Source organism: Hippocampus bargibanti, linkage group LG06 (genome assembly GCF_051943395.1).
Source record: "Hippocampus bargibanti isolate YZ-2025 linkage group LG06, ASM5194339v1, whole genome shotgun sequence".
NCBI lineage: Eukaryota > Metazoa > Chordata > Actinopteri > Syngnathiformes > Syngnathidae > Hippocampus > Hippocampus bargibanti.
The window spans coordinates 22478769-22505468 of record NC_142739.1 but is presented as its reverse complement, the minus strand read 5'-3'; the positions used below and the strand labels follow the sequence as shown (position 1 = coordinate 22505468).

The following is a 26700-nucleotide window of genomic DNA, read 5'->3' as shown; positions in this document are numbered from 1 at the left end:
TGACAAACCCCTTGGCTTAGGAACTTTTTGGTTTATGAACATTTTACCTTGGTATACAAACTATTTTTCAGGATACACACGGAGCGCCACAATGCATGATGTGTCGTTGGCAAACGAGCCCGTTCTCCTAACAAGAAAAATGGCAGCCAACTGTTGGACAGAACACAATTGATGAGGAACAAGGTAAAATTATCGCAGAGAAAGCACCTACAAGGGATCATTCCTCAAGATGGTGAAAGAAGGTTACGTTCCTCATCAAGTGTTTCATGCTGAGGAAACTGGCCACTCCATTCCATCAAGCCATCGACCATCACGAAGATAAATAAAACAACTTTGTTATACAGTACAGTTTATTTATTTAATTATAATACATTTATTATACATAAAATAAGGTATATTTTGTGTAATTTTAAGGCTTAGAAAATTGTTTTATAGGGACGTGGGAACGCATTATTCTCATTTTAATGGTTTCCTATGGGAAATTAATTTTTGGGATACACACTTTTTGCCTTACACACTCTGTCTGGGAAACCGATTAAGTTCGTAAGCCAAGGTATCACTGTATAACGAAGACACGAGGAGGCGGCGTCGTTGTAGTAACCTTCGTAGAAAAGAGCCACGGACAAATAAGAGTGAGTGGGGTGGTGAATGGAATCCACAAAGAAAAATAACGCTGCATTTAATTTAGATCAACAAATGCCAAGAAACAAAAATATATGTACAAACTCGGAAACAAAACAGAAAATAAAAATATGTCTCACCCACACACTCACCCGCACCGGCTTCCCACACAATCCAAATAAAAAGTTACAAGTTAAGAAAATAGAAGCTATTCCAACATGGATGTGTCATGGGCATGTTTTTTTTTTTTTGCACTCTCACTTTTTTCTTCTCTTCTCCAGTTCTTCTTCATCTCTCTTTTCAGTAAGGGTGTTGCTGTGTTGTCCCGCTGGCCTGTGTCCTGACCCCCCCCCCCCCCAACCCCGAGGCGTGGCACTGAGTCAAAAAAGGGTAACTCGTAGGAAAGGTCACAGCTCATCGCGGTCCCGTCCGAGGATGGTGTAGCGAGTCTCGCTTGGCGCCAGTTTTTGGAAGGAGCTCTGCGGGGGGCTGCTGGCCCCGTCGCCCCCGATTTCCTCCTGATGACAAACACAATCAAAACAGAGCATTACGATCATACCTCTCTGTATGCCCTCTGCCCGTCTCACCACGATGGGGTGCAGAGCTTTCAGCCGCTCTGCTCCCAAATCCTGGAAGTGACTTCTACTCAACATCCGTCATATTGACTCCCTTCCTACTTTCAAATCCCACCTCTAAAACTCATCTGTTTAAACTTGCTTTCATGGTCTGGTTTAATCTGCTATTTTAGTATTTATCGTTTTGTTTTATGTATTGTTGTTTTTATTGTAAAGTGTCCTTGGGTGTTCAGAAATGCGCTTGTGAATTAAATGTATTATTATTATTAATACATCTGTGTAGGTTCTCACTCATACAGGAGTGATCCATCGATGAAAAGGTTACTTCAGCCATTATCTGTACTTTTTTGAAGGACGTTTCGCTCCTCATCTGAAAAGCTTCGTCAGCGAACTAAAGTTGTGCTGATAGCTCGGTGGACCCCCCCCCCCCCCCCACCTTAGAGCTGGGACCTATTAGAACTGAGGTCTGGCGCCGCCACCTCTGTCTATTAGGGATATGTGTATGTAGGGCCAGAGTATGTATTGCATTGTATTTTGGACACCTGCTTCAAGCTTATATAACTACAGACTCATATAATTTAGGAATTAACTCTTTTCTTAGATGAAAAAAGAGTGTCAGGTTTCTAACGCTGTATTGAATGTTTATGTACCAGTAGTCGGAAAACTCCATATTCTACTGGCCCTGGAATTCGAGTGACAATGACAAAAACCCTGGCACTAGAGTGGACACATTTTTTGCACATTGTCTGGCAGTGAATGTAAGTGGTATCTCTCAGGAACAACTGTGAGATAATGTGCCAAGTATCAAGCAGACAGTGGTTCAAATGAGTACAGAGTTGGCGCCACAATGATTCTATGGCAGTGGTCCCCAACCTTTTTTTGCGCCACAAGCGTTTTAAAATGTATCAAGAGTAAGTGATAGAAGAATGTAATCTGGTAATTTTTCATTTTATGTAAATTATTCTTTCTGCGTGGCCCGGTCCCAAATGACCCACAGACCGGTACCGGTCCGCGGCCCGGGGGTTGGGGACCTCTGTTCTAACGGTATGCTGTTCTGCAGGGTTGTTCAAAATAACTAAGAGGCACTATACAGTTAGATTTGGGTTACTGTTTAGAGGAGTGGTGTCAAACTCATATTTGTTGCGGGCCACATTGTAGTTAGTTTCCCATGGACGGCCGATATGAATTTTGGGAAACCATATGAATGTTTCATCATCTCCACATATTATATACATAACACACGACAAAATAATAAATAGCTAGTTTTCAAATTTGAAGTAAAGAATAATGACTGCTTTTGTGGTTTAAATGGGACAATTTGAAATTTTGGTTCAGACTTTAACAAGCATTATGGAATTTCACAAGTTAGATTTGCTTTCGCGGGCCGAATAAAATGATGTGGCGGGCCGGATTTGGCCCCGGACCTTGACTTTGACACCTGTGTTTTAGAGAGTTAATGGCGACGGGTATAGGAGCTGTTTAAATGTCTGCTGGATTTGGTGTGCATGGATCGATAGCGCCTGTCTGACTGGATTTGCTGGAAAAGGTGGTGAGCAGTATGCGGAAGGTCTGATAAGATCTTCCGCACTCTTGTCTTGATTCTTGCACCATGCAAGTCCTTGAGAGTGAGTAGTGGTTCCAAAGATTTTTTTTTCCGCCATCCTAACTGTTGAAGTCAGATTTCGTCCATTTTTGTGGCGGCCCCGAACCAAACCGTGACAGAAAAACACAGGATTGATTCGATGACTGCCGTGTCGAAATATCATAGCACCCCCTGTGGCACTTCTGAACGGATCTCTTGCATCGGATCACATTCGATTGCGTTTAAGCTGTTATAAAGACGGGGTGAACCCAGACCTGTCCTGGCGTGCTGTCCGTGGGATCCGGACCGTGGTGGAACTCTCTGTGTAGTTTTCCGGAGTGAAGGTCCAACACGAATTGTTTCAGCTTGCCAGGAATACTAGATAGATTCATCACAAAGAACAAAATATGAATCGGCGGCATTCCGACGCTACATTCCACACGTGACTCATCGGAAGGGACAATAAGACGCAGGTGACACAAAGACGCGTTAATCCATAAAGCATTTGATTAACGTCAGGTCACCAGCGGCTGTTACACGGATGGCACCCCCCCCTGGTGGAGTTTGCGCGCGTGTGTCTAGCATTAGCGCATACATACAACATAGGCTACGCTAATGCAATTTCAAGCTGTGCGCCGCACGCAGCGCTGATGTGATGCAATTGAGGCTGAGCGAGGCCGGTCAGTCCTCGGGGCCTCGTGTCTATGTGATCGAGCTCTGATTAGGGAGTTGGGGGGCGGAATAAATACAAGCATATTTGATTAGAATGGATTAGTTTAGCACTTATTGCCCGTGCCAAATCATGTCACATTAGCGCTGCTGTCCGGCCTCATTCATAAAGGGACACATGGAAGAAGTGCCCGACGTTTTTTTGGCTAGTGTGCAAAAGCCCGATTATGTTGCGCGTGTGCGTGTGTACAATAAAAAAAACTCCTTTATCGAGGCAGATGAGAAAAATGGTGGCCCATGACACAATTAAGCACAAAGAAGAGGCACTTAAGTCAAATTTGGGGGCAGCTGTTGTTAGATTCTCTTCATGGGTTTGACATGATGTTATTACTGCAATGATACTGGTACCCGCAAAAAAACAACAACTATTATTTCACCGTATCTTTTTTTTGTAGGCCATGCATAATATACAGGTCAAATGATTAGGGACATTTGTACAGTACTACACGTTGATTACAAAATTTGCACACAAAAAAATGTGGATTTACTGGCAGTGATTCATTTAATAGTATGCCGATTATCACGGTTGTAGTTTACAATTGAATGTAAGGAAGTGCTAATTTAAGTACCGTATTTTCTGGAATATAAAGCGCACCTTCAACGAATCACATATTTTAAAACGTTTTCAATACACACGGTGCATCGCATTATAAGGGGCACCTTCAATGGATGAAATATTTAAAAACCTTTCCCATAGATCAGGTGCACCGCATTAGAAAGGGCACCTTCAATAGATTGGATTGGATGTACCTTTATTCGTCTCGCAGTGGAGAATTTACATTTCACAGCAGCGAAGTTATGAAAGGAAGAGGAAAGGAAAGAAAGAAGTAGAAAAACAAAATACAGGAGCTGCTGGAAAGGCAGACACTCTCGCGGCGCCATCTTGATGTAAAAAAAAAAAACAACAAAAATGACATATTTTCAAACGTTTTCCATACATAAAGCGCACCAGATTATGAGGCGCATGGTCATCTTTTAAAAAAAAGCTTTTCTTTTAGGTGCGCCTTCTAGTGCGGAAAATACATGACAAACATGACAATTGAAAATGCTGATATGAAATATTGTCATTGAAATTTCCACAAACAAAAAAATTGCAGAAAATGGCCTTTGGAAGGATTTTATTTGAGTGTTACAGATCCAGATTGAACTAGATTACTCTATTATTCTCAAATTATCTTTCAGCGATAATCTGTCAATTAATTGATGCATCTATCGTACCCAGATTGGTGTAAAATTTAAGTCATTCACTGCCAGGCGATATACAAAAACGTGTCCACTCCAGTGCCAACGTTTTTGTCATTTTCACTCTAATTGCAAGACCCACATAATGTTGAGTTTTAGGACTACATAAACATTCAATGCAGCGTAAGAAACCTTAGACTCTCTTCTGTCATCAGAAAAAGAGTTAATTCCTTAATTATATGGATCTGGAGTTACATAAGAGTGAAATGACGGCGGCTGTACAAAAGGAAATGCTGCCCCATCGTGGAAGAAAAAAAAATATTGCCAGGGGTCTAACCAGCGCTTTATCAGCACCCCCTAAATTATATGGGTCTGAAGTTATCTGACCTTGAAATGGGGGTGGCTGTAAAAAATACAATACAATACAAAACGATTTATATAGCGCTTTAACAACAGCTGAAGCTGTAACAAAGCGCTAACATGGACAAAACGCAAATACTACCCCCTTGTGGAAGGGAAAAACATTGCCAGAAGTCTGGAGTTATCTGAGCTTGAAATGGGGGCGGCTGGCTGTACAAAAAGCTAATGCTCCCCCCTCATGGAAGGGAAAAAACATTGCCAGAGGTCTAATCAGCGCTTTATCTGCACCCCCTCGCAAGAAAAACCCGAACAAATTCGGGAATGGCGCTCCACATCATATTTTCAATTCCCGAAAAAATTCCGGAATGGCAGTGAACGAGTTAATGTTGATCCAAATGAGGGTTATCATATTTTCACAATCAAATAACACACATACATAATACAACGCATCTTGTATATGTGTTAAATACAGAAATAGCACCCGTAACTGACACTACGCATTTAATACCGATATGGTTGTCAAAATACAGTATTTCTTCTTTAGTTGAAGCGAGAAGAGAAAAGGAAAGAGGTGTGAACTTACTTGAGGTCTTGATAGTCCGGGAACACATACATGTGCCTGAATGAGTCAATAGCGATAACGGGACAGTCGGCAGGAGTCTTCTGGATATGGAGGAGAGGATGGCGGAACTTGTCGCAGTCCGCGTGCAAGAAGTTGATGGAACCTGAATAACACCCAACAGTTTGCCGTCACATAAACGCTATTTGTTGATTTACCCCCCTTGCTTTCATTTTTAAATATGTATCCTCAAATGGCGATTCTGCTTGACACAGATAAATTTAAAGAAAAAAAAAAGGAGAACAAGGCTATGTGTGTGCGTATGTATGTATGTATGTATGTATGTATGTATGTATGTATGTATGTATGTATGTATGTATGTATGTATGTATGTATGTATGTATGCATGCATGTATGTTTCCTTTCCTCTTCCTTTCATAACGTTGCTGCTGTGAAATGTAAATCACTCCACTGCGAGACTAATAAAGGCTAATCCAAACCAATCCAATCCAAAATGGGCCACATATTTCTGGGGGTTAGAAAAGAAATTACATACTACACAATAAAATAACATGAAACAAGGCATAATAAAGGCATATCCAATCCAATCCAATCCAATCCAAGTTCACCTTTCTCGCTGATGAGCTGACGAGCTACTTCTTGCTGGAACTTCTCTAAGCTTTCATTGTCTTCTTTGAGATGGAACAGGATGAGGAAAGGGATGCCCTCTTCGGTGAGTTCCTGGAAAGCAGGGATTGTGTTCAAAAAATAAAGTTGTGCATTAGAAAAACATTCCTTGAGGATGGATCATTGAATAATGGAGGCGAGGGACTAACCTCTCCGTTTTCAAAGGTGATCTCCCTGACCAGAGGCACACACTTGTCCTGAGCCCAAGCGTAGGTCAGGTCAAAGTTGGTGAGGGAGCTGTGGTAAACCATATCGGGCATGTTCTCCCCAACCGGCTTGTAAATGACATTGTCACCGCTGAAGCGTCCCGACTCGGACACCGAGCTACAGGGATGGGGACAGCAAGATGAAGGTCATTCCACACCGTGGAGATCTCAGTGAAGCCATTGTGGAAATAAGAGAAAAGGGGTGGGGTGGGGCTAGGAGTAACTCACCCGAAAGCAGCCATAAAGACGCAGTCGTCGCGGAGGATGTTGGAGACTTTTTCAAAGGTGTGGTAGTTCTCAGAGTCTTTCTTCTCAAAGTAGCCAATGATGTTCCTTTTGCTCCTCTGTTGGAAGAACAACAAAGATTAGTGTGTAATAAAATTTGTTCAAAATTTACAAGGGTTTTACATCACATGTTAGACACATTATGTAAAATATTCGGTTATTAGTGGCAATAGTCCACTTTTCAATGTGATCGACTAATTTTGAACAGAAACTTGTTTTTGGACTGCGTTTTTAGCTTAAAAAAACAAAACTATAACTATTCAAGGATCCCAGCCAAGGGAAATTAAAATAGAGGAAAATGAAACAAATCAACAAGAAAACTTACCAATGGTTTATGATGCTAAAAACTGAAAGCTACACTCCTTTTCATGTCTATAATACTTCATCAATAGTAACGAAGTTCATTGTTTTTGTGTAGGATATGTGTCTTCCAGGACATTTTTACAATGTGAAAAATGCGACGATGTTTTGCACAAGTTTACTGGCAAAAAGAGCGGTAAGGGAGCATATTTGTTTTCTTTTTTCATCACGGGGTATTTTACTCCCGAGAGATTCCGATTGTCAACGGAAGCAACCGACATCGACCAAAACACACGAAAGCATGCCGACTCAAGCAATATGTATTCTGATCATCTTATCACCCTTCAAAACAAATGTTTTAGTGGTTTTATACTGAAATAAAAGAACTTTTATATGAAAATAGAAAGTATCACTTTGGCAGAAAAAAATAGCGGCATTCCGCTAAATAGCGGACGTCTGGGATCCCTGACTATTCCTGTGGCATTTACGCTAATCGAATGTTGAGTTTCAACGCAAAAATGTCTCTTATTGTCCTTGCACATGGCATCAATTTGGCAAAAATTGCTTCAAAGCGTGTATATAGAATGAGGCCATTTTGTGTTTGAGTGCATTTCATTCATTTAATGAAAATAAAAATCGTCATTATTAGGCTTGTGAAGGATTAAATTAAAGAGTCCATGGAGCAATGCAGATTCACACACTGTATTGTCCTAATGATTATTATATTAATTGTATTTTTGGGAGAAAAAGTTAATTACCGTATTTTCCGGTGTATAAGGTGCATTAGAGTTTAAGGCGCACCCCCAATGAATGTTGTATTTCCAAATTTATTCCATATATTTTGGGTACACCTAATACACCGGAAAAAAACGGTATTTTTTATTAGTTTTCATATATAATCATCCAAATTAAAATTAATTAACACTTGAAAGCTATCAGTTTGTGTGATGACAGGAGTCCAAGATGGCGCCCGAGTAGGCAGCCGTCAGCAAGTGCTCTCATGAGCCTTGCTTTTTTTTGTTGTTTTTGTCTTTTTTTTGTGTTTTCTTTTGTCACCTTGTGCTGTTGTGCGTCGTGTGAAACTGATACAGATTGTTTTTCATCATTTTTGGCCACAACATTCATCAAGGAGGAGACTGTGCTGAGCGGTTGCGCCTTTTCGGCAGCATGAATATGCCAGGACTGTTTTTGAATGGGAGGAATGTTGGTCCCATTCGACTGGCTTCGCTGGACACCAAAGGGGCCACTGTGCTTTTTTGCGCCTGTAATGGGCAGCATCTTCACCCGCTTTGTTCAATGGAAAGGTCGGTGCTGTTGGGACAGTCTGCGGCTGGATGGTTGCATGGCGTGAGGAAACCCGGGATAAGAATGGAGCGTCAGCGCAGAGCGCCGATGCGGATGTGGAACTGTCGCGGCTTGGAATTGAAGCAGATTTATGTGGGACAGGTAATGTGAGACAATCTCTTTTTGTCAATGGATGCTAAAGCTGCGTGTCTGCTTTCAACATTTAGCTTGTAGTCGACGCGCACATTCCACCATGATGTCCCTGATCCACTGGTGAAAGGATGCTTTGATCCTCTCCTCTTTCATCTCGAACTGCTTTATGTAACAAAGATGGTACAGAAAGTGCGTAAGAATGAATGACTCTGTGATTTTTTTGTGCTGTCATATTATTTTTTTTTGTTCTTTTGACTTCAAGACGGCGCCGCGAGAGTCACCTGCCTTTCCAGCAGCTCATGTATTTTGTTTTTCTACTTTCATCACTTTGCTGCTGTGAAATGTAAATTTATCCACTGCGAGACTAATAAAGGCAAATCCAATCCATATAAGGCGCACCAGCATATAAGGCGTGGGGTCTCCTTTTCAATAAAATCAAGGCTTTTGGGTTTATACACCAGAAAAAAACGGTAGTTTTTTTAATTAGTTTTCATATATAATCATCCAAATTAAAATGAAATAACACTTGAAAGCTATCAGTCTGTGTGATGACTTCATATATAAGGCGCACCTGCATATAAAGTGTGGGGTCCCCTGTTCAATAAAATCAAGGCTTTTTGGTGCGCCTTATACAGCAGAAAATACGATATTTATTAAAAAAAGTGTTTTCATCGATAATCATCCAAATTAAAATGAATTAACACTTGAAATGTATCAGTCAGTGTGGTATGGAGGTATGCATGGCTCAAATATCACTTTTTGATTGATATTACTGGAATAAATCAACTCTTTCATGATACTCTAATTTCTGAACCTGCACCCGTGTATAAAAAATATATATCTTATTGACCAGTTTTATTTTTATATTGCAGCCATCTTGATTTGAAAATTGCTTTCTTGTCCATTGAAATGTTGATTTAAAATCGATAAGCCCTATCAGCCAGTAATAAACGATTCCAAGTAAAACACTCACATCCAGAGTATTCAGCTCCTCCAGGGATTGGATTTCTTTCACGGGGTCAACCTGCTGCTGGCGGATGAAGTCGGCGATGGCCACCACTGACCTCTGACCCCTATATTCCCGCTTCATCATCATGCCGTTGCGGAACAGCTTCAGCGTGGGGTACTTACTGATGCGGTAGCGCTGGGCTATGTCAGCTGCGCGGGGGCAGAAGGTGAAGTTAGAGGAAGTGATTGATTGATTGATTGATTGATTGATTGATTGATTGATTGATTGATGAGAAGAGTAAAGCACGTTCACGCGCAAAAAAACGGGGGGTCCAAAGAGCGGTGGCGGGCGATGGTGGCGGTAAAAAGGCTGAAAACACAACCTTCAGACAGCTCTGAGCTCTGATCTCCCACATGAAAGTTGCCTCCCCACTGGGGTAAATATTCGCTGTGCAGACACTCCCTCCCCGTGTGCGTGCGTGCGTGCGTGCGTGGCAGGTGTCAATCTCTCTGTGGGGTGTCTCTAAGCCTCGAGGCTTCACAGGAAGAAGCAGTTTTGTCATTAGCCTTCAAACAGTTTGTGGGTCATCAATAATTCTCTTTAATTTGCTTTATCTCAAAAGGATGCGGCCGTCCGGGGCTGTTTGTGTCTGCGTTGCGCTTTGGTGCGGCGGCCATCTTTGCGGACGTTGACCGATCAAATACGGTGCAGGTATGTGCGCGCGAGGCCTTTCCATTTCGGGCGCACAACATGAAAGGCGGCAAACTGTTTAGAGCATTGAATCAACAACGTTCACAGAGCTTATGAAATATACTTGAAAGGATATCGATATTCGTAATAGCGCAATTTAATTTTCAACCGTTGGCTTCTTTTGGACTGGAGATGTTAGATCGACTAATTCGAGCTTTGCAATTAAAGTTAAGTCAAAAGTAAAAACGGGAGTTTTACAGGTGATGCAAGTACACAGCAAGTGCATGTTAGGTGCAAGAATGATTTTCATCCACTTGTGTGGCTTTCCTCATTGGAATTGGCACAGACTGGTGAGTGATGTGGGTCTCAGCGAGTGAGAGTGTATAGTTAATGGCAGATGACGCGTTGTGGCCACCGTGTTTATTGCTTTTTTCTGGTTTTCTTACTTTTTCGTCAATAAAGCAATTGAAAATTGATTGTGGGGGTGCGATAGGATATACAGAATTTAATTTGTTACCATTAACTCATTCGCTGCCATTCATGCCATTCATTCTCTCGCGAATTTCTCCATTGTGAGACAAATAAAGGTTTCAAGATAGACGTGCTTGCACAAGGAGTGGTCGGAAAAAAGAAACGGAGGGGCGGACATGGAAAGACTCACAATGCTGGTCGCAGTCAACTCGTGCAAACACCACCTGCTTGGTGTCGGGAAACTCCTCCCGCATGATATTAGACGCCTCCTCAAAAATGGGATGGAGCATCTGACTAAATCTGCACCTGAAAAGAAGCAATATTTTACATAATAAGCGACGGTGATTGAATGTGAAATCAACAATTTTAAACTGTTATCAAGTCATCTTTTGGTTTACATAGATAACGTTTTTTCTAATACTCCCATGACAGTTAAAGTCAAAAGTTACTTGCATGGGGTTCTGACAAAGCACTGGTCAGACCTCTGGCAATGTTTTTCCCTTCCACGAGGGGGCAGCATTTGCCTTTTGTCCATGTAGGCGCTTTGTTACAGCTTCAGCTGTTGTTATAGCGCTACATTAATCAATGGTCAATTTTTGACCACGACATTCATCAAGGAGGAGACTGTGCTGAGCGGTTGCGCCTCTTCGGCAGCAAGAATATGCCAGTACTGTTTTTGAATGGGAGGAATGTCGGAGCCATTCGACTGCCATCGCTGGACACCAAAGGGGCCATTGTGCTTTTTTGCGCCTGTAATGGGCAGCATCTTCACAGCCCCGCTTTGTTTAGCGGAAAGGTCAGTGCTGTTGGACAGTCTGCGGCTGGATGGATGCATGGCTTGAGGAACCCGCGATAAGAAGAAAGGAGCGTCAGCGCAGAGCGCCGATGCGTATGTGGAACTGTTGCGGCTTGGAATTGAAGCAGATTTATGTAGAACAGGAGATGTGAGACAATCTCTTTTCGTCAATGGATGCTACAGCTGCGTGTTTGTTTTCAACATTTAGCTTGTAGTCGACGTGCACATTCCACCATGATGTCCCTGATCCACTGGTGGAAAGACGCTTTGATCATCTCCTCTTTCATCTAGAACTGCTTCATGTCATCACAAAGAGGGTACAACAAGTACTGAAGAATGAATGTCTCTCTGTGTCTTTGTTTTGTCATATTGTCTTTATGTTGTCATATTATTTGTTATTTATTTATTTATTTTTGTTATTTTGACTTCAAGACGGCGCCGCGAGAGTGGCTGCCTTTCCAGCAGCTCATGTATTTTGTTTTTCTACTTTCATTCCTTTCATCACTTTGCTGCTGTGAAATGTAAATTTCTCCACTGTGAGACTAATAAAGGCATATCCAATCCAATCCAATCCAATATGTCTGTATTGTAATGTATTTTGGACAGTCACCCTCATTTCAAGCGCAGATAACTACAAACCCATATAACTTGGGAATTAACTTTTTTTCTGATGAAAGAAGAGAGTCGAAGGTTTCTTACGCTGTACTGAATGTTTATGTACAGTAGACCTAAAACTTAATATTCTATGGGTCCTGCAATCTGAAGGAAAATGACAAAAACCCTGGCACTGGAGAGGACACATTTTTTGCACATTGTCTGGCAGTGAATGAGTCAATTACCACGGCCTCCAAAATGGGAAAAACTAAAAATGCGATTTATTTTTCTCACTATGTTTAGACTAAAAGCAAATTTTGATGAAATGGATTCCAAGCATCTGTTTATGGCTTCGATGTAGCTCCGTGTGCAAAAGAATCTGCTGTACAATTATGTTAACAATGTTGATATCACAAAAAAATATATATAAAATGAGCAGACACAAAAGTCACTTACCAGTCAGCATAAAAGTTAACTAAGGAAACACCAGCATTATCTGGAAGCAAACACACACAATCATGAACATGCTCACAATATTATAAAATGTAAATTCGGCGTCGGAGTGCAGTGCTCTCTGTTGTCTTACTTAAACGTCATCAATGTTGGCTGAGTCCAAACTGGTGATTTCTGCTTGTCCGGGAGTGGTAAGGCCCATTACCTTTAGAAAATAATCAGACATTAAAACCAAAGAGCGACAACGGAATGGGATATTTGGTAAGGAAAAATGGCCGTCCGTGTGTTCGCGTCTTATTTGGAGAAATATGCAAGTGAGAGCAAGCATGAAAAAAAACAAAGACATACTACACTACCCGAGTCATGCTACTCCATTATTAGCCCCAACGAAGAATTCAGTGGCGTCGTTTTTGCCTATGTAGGATATAAACTCATTCGCTGCTGTTCCTGAATTTAATTCAAAAGTGTCACGTGGAGCGCCATTTCTGAATTTGTTCGGTTTTGATTTTTCTTGCCGATAAATCGCTGGTCAGACCTCTGCCAAAGTTTTTTCCCTTCCACGAGGGAGGTGCCGATAAAGTGCTGGTCAAACCTCTGGCAATGTTTTTTTACCGTCCACCAGGGGACAGCAGTTGCCTTTTGTCCATGTTAGCACTTTCTTACAGCTTCAGGTGTTGTTAAAGCGCTATATAAACCAATATGTGTGGATTGCATTGTATTTTGCACAGCCGCCCCCATTTCAAGCTCAGATAACTACAGACCCATATAACTTAGGAATGAACTCTTCTTCTTCTTAAAGAAGAAATCTAAGGTTTCTTCGCTGATTTTAATGTTTATGTAGTCCTAAAACTCAATATTCTGTGGGTCCTGCAATTTGAGTGAAACCCTGGCACTGGAGTGGACACATTTTTGCACATCATCTGACATTAATGAGTTAACCTTTTACACCAAGATGAGTTCTACAGATGTATCAATTGATTGACAGATAATCACTGAAAGATAAATCAACAAACATTTAGATGATAATAGAAAAATCTAGCTCAATCAGGATTGTATTGAATTTTGTACAGCCACGCTGATTTCAAGCTCAGATAACTCCAGACCCACATAACTCAGGAATTTGCTTTTTTCTGATAAAAGAAAAAGAGTCTGGCAGTGAATGTGTTAAATGTCGCTCCATAGATTGACTTTACATGAGATACGAAATGTAAACCACGCTACAAAAGAAATGGCAAAATGTCATGTTAGTCGTATCAAATTTGGCAAGTGTGTACACACCCAAAAGCAAATAATGCTGAAGAATCCTTTGAGTAGTCATCTACAAGTGTCATCATTATCTCGCACAAAAGCAAACATTGGAGTGTTGATTGTTGGTGTGCCAATGACTCAAGAAGGATCGTTAATTACTTATCCCGGATATTCCAAACAAATACGCCATAGGCTATGCCTTGACTGTCGTTTATACAAAACATTTTGGAAGAAATATTCCCTTGCACTATTTTCAGTTCGTTGGGTACTCAAGTCGTGCTTTTTCTTAGACCGCAAAAAAATACACATAGACAATGCCTATTTTTTTCTTAATTGGCTGTCAGTGTGGCTCTTTAGAAAACTGCAAATGATAAATGTACCGTATTTTCCGGGGTGTAAGGTGCACCGGAGTATAAGGCGGAACCTCAATAAATGGTGTATTTTCAAACATTTTCCATACATGTATATAAGGACTATAAGGCGCACCTTCAATGAATGAAAGTAGTTTTCCAAATATAATCTCTATAGATATATAAAAGTTTTCTAAATATAAGGCACACCACATTATAAGGTGCGACAGTAGATGCTGGGGTTACACACAAATTCTTCCACACGGGGATATGGTGTTGATGGCTGGTGACAGGAGTTGCAAGACCTGTTGTGGTTCAATATTACTTCACATATAAGGCGCAGGGTCCTCTTTTGAAGAAAATGAAGGCTTTTGGTTGTGCCTTATACAGTGGAAAAGATGGTAATAAGAAGACACAATGTCTGTTGAGGAAAACGACAGAAATTATAGCAAAGTACGAGAATAGCGTTGAGCTGAATGCAGCCGCGCAGTTTGATACGGCAAATTGTTGCATTTATACTACTCTATTTTCAAGTTCACATGGTGCACCGTATTAACTCATTCACTGCCATTCACAAATTTATTCGTGAATAGAAAATATGAATTCCCAAATTTGTTCGGGAATGTTGTTTTTTTTCATGCTTGGGGGCCGATAAAGCGCTGACCATGGCCTCTGCCTAGGTTTTTTTTTCTTTTCCACAAGGGGGCATTCCCCCCTTTTCCATGTTAGTTCTTTGTTCCAGCTTGAGCTGTTGTTAAAGCGCTATATAAACCAATATGTATGTATTGCATTGTATTTTGGACAGCCGCCCTCATTTCAAGCTCATATAACTCCAGACACGTATAATTTAGGAATTAACTCTTGAAAGAAGAGGGGCTAAGGTTTCTAACGCTCTATTGAATGTTTATCTAGTCCTAAAACACAATATTCTGTGGGTCCAGGAATTCAAGTGACAATGACAAAAACCCTGGCACGAGAGTGGACACATTTTTGCATCAGAATAAGAATACCTTTATTCGTCCCACAATGGCGAAATTTGCATGTCTGGCAGTGAATGAGTTAAACAGAGTAGCGGAGGTATTTCTGTATTTGACACATACAAGACACATTGGATTATTGGTCGGCTGGATGCACGCAATCATATGTTTTTTAAAAGACAGTGGGAGCAAAATTTGATTTTGGATCAACTTTATTCGAGTGATGAAATTTATTCACTTATTTTTATGATCAATCGCTATCAAAACTATCAAAGTCCTAATCTGTCTGCATGAAATGAACAGCTGGGAAAGTTCACAATCAAACAACGGCAAGGTGCTCCTGCGTCACTATCACAGTTAGTCTTGTTGCTTCTCAGAAACGATGCAGCTTTGCGTCAGCTCGCACAACAGTGCAAAGTACATAAACCCAAGCATCTAACAATGCATTCACAAATTGTGCCATAACTCGCCCATCGCTTCCTTTCAGTCTTAGTAAAGGTTTGTTCGCCATTGCTCTCACGCCACTTGCAAAGTCCCTTGGCAGTCTCTGTCCATGACGATGCCAACCAAGCACTTTACGGACAACTTGTGCGTATCGCTACTCCGCTTCTCTCCCATCTTGTTTACAGTGTATTTCAATGGGAAATCAAAAGTGAGTGACAGCTCATCCATCTTGTGTTTCTCGTAATTTTTGTATTTCAAAATGCAAAGAATGGGTGTGGCGCATTATTTGCCGTGGACAAAGCAGGTATGTAGGAATGTGGGCTTTGGCTGACAGTGGGTAAACAGAAAACAAGTCGGACTACCAGAGCGGCAGAATAAAGGATTAATATCAATTAAAAGAAAGTGTCCTTATTTAATATAACGTGACGATTTTTACTGCAGTAGGCGTGGTCAGTTTTTCCTTGAAATCCGCCGGATGTTGCTGGGTCACGGACATCTTTACCTGGATGGACCCACCATTTCATAAAACAAAAGCATCAAACACTATGCATTAATTTTCTTAAATTATTTCGCAGATTTTCGATTCCCGTAGTCTTCTGCATAACTGTCTGACCTTCCCCGAGAGAGGCAACGTGTCGGCATAACACGTCTGTTAAGCGTCATTAAAGTCACACAACAGGATTCACAGATTTTGGAATGCCGTGCATGCTCATTGTCTTATCAGGCGTTCTGTCCATCTTGGGGAAATTTTTAGACTGATGTGCGCCTGATAGTGATAGAATTGCGATCCTGTAAAAATAAGAAATAAAAATTGCATGGCACTTATGAATACCACCTTTTTAAGGGTGATGTCTAAAAAACAGATCATTGATGAATCGGCTGACTGAAGGAAAAAAAAAAATCAATGCATAAAGTAACATGTTTCTCCAAAATCATTTGGGATCAATGCTCATCTATTGTACAAATACTCACTATGGGTGAGTCGGGCAAGGCCATACTCCCCGCAAATATATTATTTAAAAAATAAATTACTGAAACTTTTTTATGTGTAAGTTAATTTAAGTTGGTAAGTAAGTTGGTCAATGGACGCTACAGCTACAATGGACGCTACACATTTTCAGCATGACATCCCTGATCCACAAGTGAAAGGACACTTTTATCATCTCCTTTTTCATCTATAACTGCCTCAAACAACATTGTATGCGGAAAAGTGGTGAATATTGCATGACTGTCTGTGTCTTGTGTGTTGTCTTATTGTATCTTCTACTTTGATTACTTTGTTTCTGTGAATTGGGAATTTCTCAATTAGTAGGACAAATAAAGGATTCCTGATTCTGATTGCCCACATCATTGGCACTAACAGCCCGATATCATCACAGATGTTAGCTTTTGAACTTTGTCTCCATAACGCTGTAGAATCTAGATGGTTCTCTTTCCTCTGTACACAACATTTACTTTGCATAAATGTGAATTAAGCTAATGGTTATTTGCCAGATATTGACATGTATCGGTTTGAACATTAAATGCCTTGTCTCTTTCCAATTATTAGTAAATACAGGTTGAACACGATTTCCGAATAACTGTACTCCGTTTTGACACAAAGTCCAAACTTTATTGGAGCTAGGTTTGAAAAAAAATTACATTCACGGCCTAGATCACAAAGCCAACATATTATTTTGTCTTCCTTTGCTGCAACTCCTTTAATTTCTGGTTTCCATTATTGCTGCTGAAATGGAAGCATTATGGCATGAATTCTGTTCACATTATCTTCTTAGTCATTAACTTGAAACAAGGAAAATGACCACGCAAAACTGACTGTTCTCAGGTCAGCCCTAAAGTAACATAACATTTCCGGGTTGTTAACCAATGAGATTAAGCCACAACAGAGGAATCCACCAACCGCGAACATCATCCAACACGAAGAGATAAATTGTAATCTATTTGACGTTAAAAACGTATTTAATGTAAAAGCACACCGGAGGTATACACTTAATTGATGGATACATTTCTTCGACCAAACGAAAATGTTGACATTCTACCACATTAAATATAGCACGGCGAATTAGGTTAGTCCGGCTAAAGTAAGAAACTTCAGGAGTATGGTTATGCCTAAAGTTTGGACACGATGTATGCTAAACAAATAGCATACGAACTGTTTGCGTTGAGCCAAAGTTAATTACAAAACCATCTGTAATCTTATTCAGTATCACCGGCTCGTTTACGCAACCGGTTAATGCTAAACGATATGCAAAAAAACTCGCCAATCACCTTGCCAAGGGCACGAAGGGGTAGCAATGAATACGCAATTTGTCACATTCGTTACAGCTCCAACAAAATAAAGTCGCCACCTCAAATGACAACAGGCTGTTCGGTAAAATAGAAGCTGGACTGACTGGATGGCTGGCTCGGACCACTCGGCTAACGTTAGCCTGCCCATTAGCACTAATCAACGGAATGTCATTTGCAGGGACCAGAGAAAGGCGCTTACCAGGAGTATGACGCAAATGATGCGGTCACAGAAGAAAGGCAATATTACTGATAGTTTCATCGTATTGTAGAATGTGTGAAGATGGAGTTGGTGGTGGTGTTCAGTCGTCCCGTTCTGCTTCGAGGCCGCTCTACTAGCTGCAGCAGGAACAGCGGCGAACCGATCTCGTGGTGACCACGGAAACGACAGGGAAACTTCCGGTAAACCAAAGGGTCATGTGGGAAATGTAGTTGTAGAATCACATACAAACAAACGTCCGTCTTGTAAAATAAACTACAAACATGGGAGCGATTGAAACAATGGGAATTGTAGTGTTTAACTCTCACAGCATCCAACGGGACGCCCTGGAAGAAAACTTTAGTTTGGCATTCAAAGGTAAACATAACATTACACTAGCAGAGAAAAGAGCAACAGCTAAATAAATGTTAGTAGTTTACCACGACCCGCGCTTTCCCAAGCCACTTATTTGTCGTATCGTTAAGAGGCTTTTGATAACTTTCAGGGACGAGTTGCATCATTTTCCGTCCTCATTCTGATGAACTAGGATGCGTCATTTTTTCTTGTTTTCAACGACACATTGAGGTCATTTTGTGATGCTCAGCATGAACATGCTCACGATTAATTCGCGTGATGGTTGTCAAAGCTAGCTCCTAAACAAACTAGACGTTATTGAGGTACTGAGATAAGATCATTTTAGTGGAACAATATCTTCTTTTCCTTTCGGCTTTTCCCTTCAAGGGGTCGCCACAGCGAAGCAGTGTCCTCCATCTCCAGAGGTTTGATTCACGTTTGTTTTGGACAAGCTTTTACGTCGGATGCCCTTCCTGACTTAACCCTCTGTATTTATCCGGGCTTGGGACCGGCACAAGAAGACACTGGCTTGTGTCCCCTTGTGGCTACAGAACAAGCAACTCTATGAACTGAATAAAGATGAAGATGTGGCGTCACACGGGCACACCGCAGCACTGATGCGTGGATGCTTTTGAAGAGCGCCTTTCTACCCTTTCATGTCTTTCAAGCCTTTTAATGTCATTGATGTGCGTCTCAGCCTGACGCATTTCCCACACATGAAAATGGGTATAAAAGTAGCCTTCGCGGGACAGAGAGAATCAGAATCACTCGGACTGCCAAGGAATCACAGAGACTCGCAGAGACCCGCACAGGCACGCGCGGCCCACGTCGGGCGTCGGACGGAAGTCACAGCACCGAAGAATGACTTGCTCGACTCCACGCCACGATCAAGCTCTGGGACACATTTCATTTGCGTGTCACTTGCCTGACAACGAACCTACTTATGAATAAAGAGAAACATCAAACTCTTTAAAGATGCTCGATAAAAAACTCCCAAACACATAATGGCCATCGGCACAGCAGCATTCAAGTAAAGTAAAACTATACTCACCATTTGATGACATTGCTCTGATCTTACCGTGAAATGGACATCTTTTTCCCTACATTTCATCCCAAACAGAATTTCAAAGTCCTTTAATTAATTATGTGGTGCCGGAAAGCAAATTAACAATGTCAGAGTGTGGGCAAACATGGTATTTTTTAATAGTTTAATAACAGCTCAACACAAATTCGTATGACTCCCTTGGTCACTTGCAAAAGGTGTCCGTGTTTGTTCCAATTTGTGTGTTTGCAGTATTTCCAATGTGCTAGCACGCTGGCCAAGTATTAAGCACCTCCACCTCAAATTTATGAAGTTTGTAGTTTGAATGTGGCTTTCCTGCGTGGAGATTGTATGTGTCTCCACCCCTTGTTTACTTTGGTTGCCTCCGAGTACTGCAGCACCATTCTGCATTCCAGAAAACATTCATTCAGGAGGATTGATGCAACTCGTTGTCTACTGTGACTTAAAAAAATATCTCAGACATGTTTTAGATTTTACTTTGTGCCGCTCGAAACAGTTGATTAATAAACTGCAGTAAAACAATCTCACACAGTAACACTGCGATAGAGAATAGACAGAATAGAAGTTATCATATCTCAAAGTTTCATGCTCAAAAGGCCCACAATGGAAGTACAGAAAATCTGGGGTCAATGTGAGGTGAACAGACACAGCCTGTTAAACTGTCATCTTCCTGTGAGATCTGGCCTTGGACTAATTTACGACTTGGTAAACTCCTTCACAGCAAAAGTTCATTAGCCAGGTTACAAATCTATCAGTTCATGAAAAGGACCAATTCAAAATGTCTATGTTCTGTTGTTCTATAGTTGTTGGTACTTGGGCCATCCAGGGGCGTGGTATTCAAATCAAGAAGACTATGTTTTACTAATGTATCACTTAAATTTGCATATACTCTCAATAAATAGCTTGGCAGAGGGCTGCAGATCTTGGGCGTCGGTCATGAATGGCTCCGTCCCCAGCCGGCAGTAAAAGACAATCTTCCTGTGTTTGAGTCTTTGTTCACAATGTCCGACCGAACATCTTTGACATATTGTCATTCTGGCAGTATATTGTGTGAGCAGGTGGGTTTGTCTCAGTATGTGATTGATCCTCTTTCTCGCTTTCCAGCAGGATGAGGGATCAGGACACGTAGGGTACATGCATGGATTCATACCCAACAACTCTACACTGAACTGGGATACATCTGCTGAAGTGCTGCTTCCAATGCCACAATGGTAAGAATCTGACACAAAAGTGAGCAACAGTGTTTTAATTTGGGGATTTTACACCCGTAAAAATGGTTGTGGGTAGTTCTGGGGTTAACCCCTTCTGCAACCAGATTATGTTTCTTTCCCAAGAGACAAAGTCAATTGAGACTATAACAAACCCTAATTATGTGGCCTGTTACAGCCTAATTGTTAAGGAGATTAACTAGAATGTTGAATTGAAATCCCTACATTAATATTTGATGGGCTCAAGATGTCCGCAGGGGGTTCACAGTGTGTGAGCTACTCACAGATGGAGAAATTGGAAGAGTTATCTCACGCTCGCTGACTCTCGGTGGTATAAAATGGGAACAATTGACATTCCAATTTTGTTGTTTGTGTTTGATTTGATACGGTTTAATTCATTATTATGTTTTGGAGGGAAAAAAAGTATAGAATGTATATACGTCAGCCATTTTACCTGGCAGCATTCAAATAAGGGGAGTATGAACATATTGTCAAGAAAATGTTGACATGACTTTTCCTTTATAGAGATAGAAGTAATGTTGAAATGTGATTCAAGGCCAAATGGTATCAGTTCTTTAAATCGGACATATTCCTGAAATTAGTCAATTAGTCTTCCGTCACTGAAAATATTCCCTTTGTTGTTTAGGAATTTGTGTGCCTCCATTAAAAACACTCACCCATTCTAAAATTACAATCAGAATCAGAATCATGTTTATTGCCATGTAGAACACACAAGGAATTGGTCTGCGGTAAACCACACTGCACTCGTATCATAATAAAAATTGCAAGGAGGCACTATACGGTGATATTTGGGTTACTATTTAAAGAGTTAATGGCTTGGGGGAAGAAGCTGTTGAAATGTCTGGGATTTAGTGCGCATGGATCGGTCGCGCCTGCCTGAGGGGATTCGCTGGAAAAGGTGTTGGGCAAGGTGCAGAGGGTCCAGTAGGATTTTCCGCGCTCTTGTTTCGATTCTTGCAGTGTGTAAGACCTCAAGAGTGGGTAAGGTGGTTCCAATGATTTTTTTTCCACCGTCCTAACTGTCCGTTGAAGTCGGATTCTGTCCATTTTTGTGGTGACCTCGAACTAAACCGTGATGGAGGAACACAGGATTGATTCCATGAAAGCCGTGTAGAAGTGTCGTAGTGTCATAGTGTCATAGTGTCGTATCAGGTAAAATTCAGGGTAGGCAAAATTATTTGGAATAACTTGTTAATACAGTGATAACTCAGCTTACAAACGTAATTGGTTCCCAGAAAGGGTGTGTTATTTCCCATAAGAAACCATTAAAAATGAGAATAATCCGTTCCAAGGTCCCCATAAAACATAATTTTCGAATAAATAAGCCTTAAAACTACACAAAATATACATTATTTTATGTATAATAAATGTGCCATGGTATTGTAATTAAAGAAATAAACTGCACTGTATAATAAAGTTGTTTTATTTACCTAAGTGATGATAGTTGTCAATGGATGACAAACTTCCCGGTTGCCTCTTGATGATATCCGAGTGAAGTTGCTGTGCTTTCTCGGCGATAATACCCTCACTCACAATGTCCCCTGATCGCTGCTTTTCCTTAATCCAAATCAACAGAAGTTTTTCAACCTTTTCTATTGCCTGACAACACAGAAACACCCTTAGCCACACATAGGAATGGTTGACTTCGCATACTGGTAGTGGGACGTTGAGTCACACAAACGCACAACTCATTCGTGTTTCTCGATGATCTCCTTCTGCTCGACCGTAATTTAGTTTTGCGTCCTCTTCGGCTGAACACTAGCCTGTGGTGGGGTCTTTTTTGGTCCCATAATAGCAAAAGTATCCACAAACCACGTATGCACTCAAGTAAAGGGGTGATGAAAACTAGTTCGCCAACCAGCGTGGCGCTTCGTGTGGTTTGGTTCGTTTGCCAAAAACTAGTTTGTATGCGAAGATTATATTCTCGCGAATTTAATGTTCGTAAGGTGAAAAGTTCATAAACTAAAGCGTTCGTAAAATGAGGTATCACTGTACGGGTAATCTTTTGCCTTATCCCAATGTATTTAGTCAATATAGTGATTTTAAACACCCTCACAATTCTTCTCTGCTGCTTTTTTTCAGTTTTTAACATGTTTTCCCATTTCACATTGATTTTTTTGTTTGTTTTTCCAGCTGATTATGTCCCTCTACTGTGATTCGCCGGTGGGCACGTTGCTCTCTGCACTTTAATTGGACATTTAATTAGATCACAGTTTTAGTCCAATTAGACTCTGAGGTGTGGGGGAGAGGGAACGGAAGGGCGAAAAGGAAAAAGTCCCCAAGCTGATCTCGGTCTCCCTTCCTTTTTTTCCTCTTTCTTCGTCTGTCTTTTTCTGTCTGCCACGCCGTCCCTCTCCCGTCTCTCCCGAGGGCTGCTCATTAGTGATATAACGCGAGGACACAAAACACACACACACTCCAAGTGAGTCAAACAGCATCTGAAACACTAAGACGCCACAAGGACCTCTGCGCGGCTCACTTTTGTACACATCATTTGCTTTTCGTTTTATTGAATAATGTTTGCCGAGAAGCTAAAAGCAGGACGTTACTGGCAAATGAGTTCATGGTCTGAGGCTTTGATTAACACCGCTTGACAGGCTGCCACTCACAGCAGTATTGACCTGCAAAAACAACACAAACATAAACAACATGCCGGGTAGAAGTCTTATCGACTGAGTGGAAAGCTTTGGTATGATATCACAGCACGTATTGAGACCCGAGATCAACTTGATTACCAATAAGACGATTGCGAGTGTCAGTCAAATGCAAAGCCTGTCGACATGAGTTTAAGCTTCTCTTTAGTTTTGACCTCTTTGGGATCACAAGAGGAAAGATAACTGTTTCGATCACAGTTTGTTTTGACGGTAATTTACAGGGTTTACGCAAATACCACATATTCACATTGAAGTCCCGAGTACTGATGGTTAACAAAAATATATAACCTATCAATCATTTGTTTTTGTGATAATGTTGTGCAATTAGTTTATATGAAGTGATAGTTGCCTGTTTTTGAATTTATTCAGGAATTGAAAATATGACATGAAACGCCATTCTCGAATTTGTTCGGGTCTTGGTTTTTCTTGCGGGGCTGCCGATAAGGCTCTGGTCAGACCTCTGAAAATGTTTTTTTCCCTTCCACGAGAGGGAAGCATTTGCCTTTTGTCCATGTCAGCGCTTTGTTACAGCTTCAGCTGTTGTTAAAGCGCTATATAAATCAATATGTATGTATTGTAATGGATTTTGTACAGACGCATTTCCAGCTCAGATAACTCCAGACCCATATAACTTAAGAAGTAACTCTTTTTTTTCTGATGAAAGAAGAGAGTCAACGGTTTCTTACGCTGCATTGAATGTTCATGTAGTCATAAAACTCAATATTCTGTGGGTCCTGGAATTAGAGTGAAAATGACAAAAACCTTGGCACTGCAGTGGACACATTTTTGCACATCGTCTGGCAGTGAATGAGTTAAATTACTCATGTAGGCAAACATAAAAAATTGGGGTAGAGTGTCAATGATTAAGTTTTCTTACTCTTGCAGCAGGACCTGGTCCCGGTAATTGTCAGTGGTTCTCAAACTTTTTACCCCCGAGTGACAGGATGACTTTTATTTCTGCTTCTTGTCACTTTGGAATTACCATATTTTCCAATGTACTGTATAAGGTGCACCCAAAAGCCTTGATTTTCTTCAAAAGATGACTCTGCGCCTTATACGCCAGTGCGCCTTATACATGATGTCAAGTAATATTGAGCCACAACTTCGGTCAGCAGCCACCGACTCAATTTCCCCTGTAGAAGAAGTCCTGTGTAGTGCCTTATAATGTGGTGTGTCTTATACTGTATTTGGAAAACTTATATATTTATATATTATATTTGGAAAACTCTTTTCATTAATTGAAGGTGCACCTTATAGTCCGGTGTGCCTCACATACGGTAAAAGTTTGACAATAATGTACACCATTCATTGGGGTGCGCCTTATACTCCGGTGCACCTTATACACCAGAAAATACTGTATGTTTCCTCAAAAGCTTAATGAACCTGAGCCATTATGGTATGTATCAACGATTGGTTGGAAATTCAATACAGTCCAGTTTCTGTCGGCGACCAACTGGCTCCATCATTTGTTCTGCAACTTTGTCATAATTGGATTTTGATAAAACGTCAAATCCTTTTTGATGATATGTTTTTACGCAATGTTTCAAACCAATGAGCCTCTACCACAGATGTCAAAGTCAAGGGCCCGGGGCCAAATCTGGCGCGCCACATCATTTTATTCGGCCCGCTAAAGCAAATCAAGCATAACAAGTATCATGATGCTTGCTTAAGTCCGAACCAAAATTTCAAATTCTCTCATGTAAACCACAATAACAGTCATTATTTTTGACTTCAAATTTGAAAACTAATTATTCATTAATTTGTTGTGCATTTTATCTGTAGTATGTGGAAGGGATTCAACTTTCTAATGGGTTCCCCAAATTCATACCAAGAGGAAACCGTAATACAATATGGCCCGCTGCAAAAATGACTTTGACACCGTTGGCCTAGACTCTAAATAGATTCCCAATAATTCATCATCATTTTATGGTGTCATAATTTTAAAGCGCCATTCACAAAATACACTACCCATCTGTCCGTAGCTTCATCCATCAACCCGACACAGGAAGTTGCCTATAAACTAACAAACAGATGGACAATGCAGATGCTGCACAAGTGTTCCCCTTTTATGAACAGTTCTGCCTTTGCTCTCCTGAGTTGCTGTAAAGGAAATATTGTTTCTCGCATGTGACTCCAAGCAAAAACAACAATATAACGTGTAAACACACACACACACACACACACACACACACACACACACACACACACACACACACACACACACACGCACACACACACACACACACACACACACACACACACACACACACACACACACACACACACGCACGCACGTACACACACATACACACGCACACACAGTGCCTCAGAGGACACAAGTCAATCTTTGTGTACCTTGAGGAGTCTCCTGAGGTCTTCCTCCTTGGCACGGACGCGCACCCCTCCACCCACCCCAGTCCTGCCCCACATGGCTGCTACCGCTTCTCTGGATCTGCATGTATTTGAACGACAATGCAATAATCAGGGTTGTTCTGGCCACAGGCATCACTACCTGACCCCCTGCCTGTGGCTGTTTGACTGACAGCTGCGGTCCCGCCTAATTGCATTACCCTCCCAGGTGATTGGCTCACACCCCGGGGGCTCATTTGTCGGGATGCATTGTGGTAATGATGTAAATTAGCAGACATATATGTCACTCTGCCTGCCAGCGCCCTGCTGATTGGGCCCGCTGTGCTCCTGTGCCCGGCCCCCAGCCGAGGGAGTCAGCTCATTGGTCTTTGGGGATCGAGGATTTCCCCCAGAAATAGGGCTTTGCGGATTGGGCGTCCCTTTGGGCTGATATTCTTCATCCTCCCGCCTCTTTACCTGTCAGTCAAAATGTAGGGACGGACCCCCGCGGCTTGGATGTGCTCTCAGTGATACGCACCCACCCCAAGAGAGTCATGTAGGTGGTATAGGCACCTTTAAGTGCCTTGTGTTGGCTCAGTGCTCTAAACTGTCAGAAAATAGGCTGATATAAAAGTGTGCGCATGTGTGTTACCTATAATAGAGCGAAAGGCCACAGGCTTCTGTTCCGTTTTCCCACTGCTTACCCAGTGTGCCTTAGTTTTGTCCTCTATCAAAAAAACCAGACTCCTTCACAAAGCCCAAACAACAGTGAGACTAACACGTAGACTCAAACAGGCACACGCGCACACACAGGTGTGTGTCTGGGTTTGTGGGAGTCTAGCACTCCTGTTGAGTTTTTAAAAGGCTTGAACAAAGTGTAGATTCTTTGTTAAACGTGTTGTATTTATACACGTGGTACTATGAATAAAGAATAAATAATGTCAGCATCAGCATGAATCAATACTTTTACAGATAAACAATCAGTCGGCCCAGCACTCGGGCCGGTGATCAATGCTTTACTCTGAGTTATTGTCTTCATATTAACAAGTGAAGTGCTCCATGAGGAACGCG

At 41.3% G+C, this 26700-nt stretch overlaps 2 protein-coding genes across 8 annotated transcripts in view; one reads left to right on the top strand and one right to left on the bottom strand.

Moving 5' to 3' along the window:
* Positions 1-649: 649 nt before the first annotated feature.
* On the bottom strand, positions 650-18114 carry erp44 (endoplasmic reticulum protein 44). Its single transcript, XM_088999635.1, has 11 exons — positions 17984-18114; positions 12612-12681; positions 12480-12522; positions 10824-10939; positions 9497-9681; positions 6730-6845; positions 6445-6619; positions 6238-6349; positions 5633-5774; positions 3054-3156; positions 650-1139 (listed from the first exon to the last, which is right to left on the bottom strand). Exons 1-11 carry the CDS (start codon positions 18041-18043, stop codon positions 1029-1031), a joined length of 1233 nt encoding a protein of 410 aa, XP_088855761.1. The 5' UTR covers positions 18044-18114; the 3' UTR covers positions 650-1028.
* Positions 18048-26700, top strand: part of invs (inversin) — a 51061-nt gene continuing 42408 nt past the window's right edge. For 4 of the 7 annotated variants that reach the window (XM_088999609.1, XM_088999614.1, XM_088999613.1 and 1 more), the window contains exons 1-2: positions 18308-18358; positions 20502-20608. In XM_088999609.1, coding sequence (XP_088855735.1) covers positions 20606-20608 — 3 coding nt within the window. In that variant the 5' untranslated portion in view covers positions 18308-18358; positions 20502-20605. The other 3 variants (XM_088999611.1, XM_088999612.1, XM_088999610.1) reach the window with 3 other exon arrangements.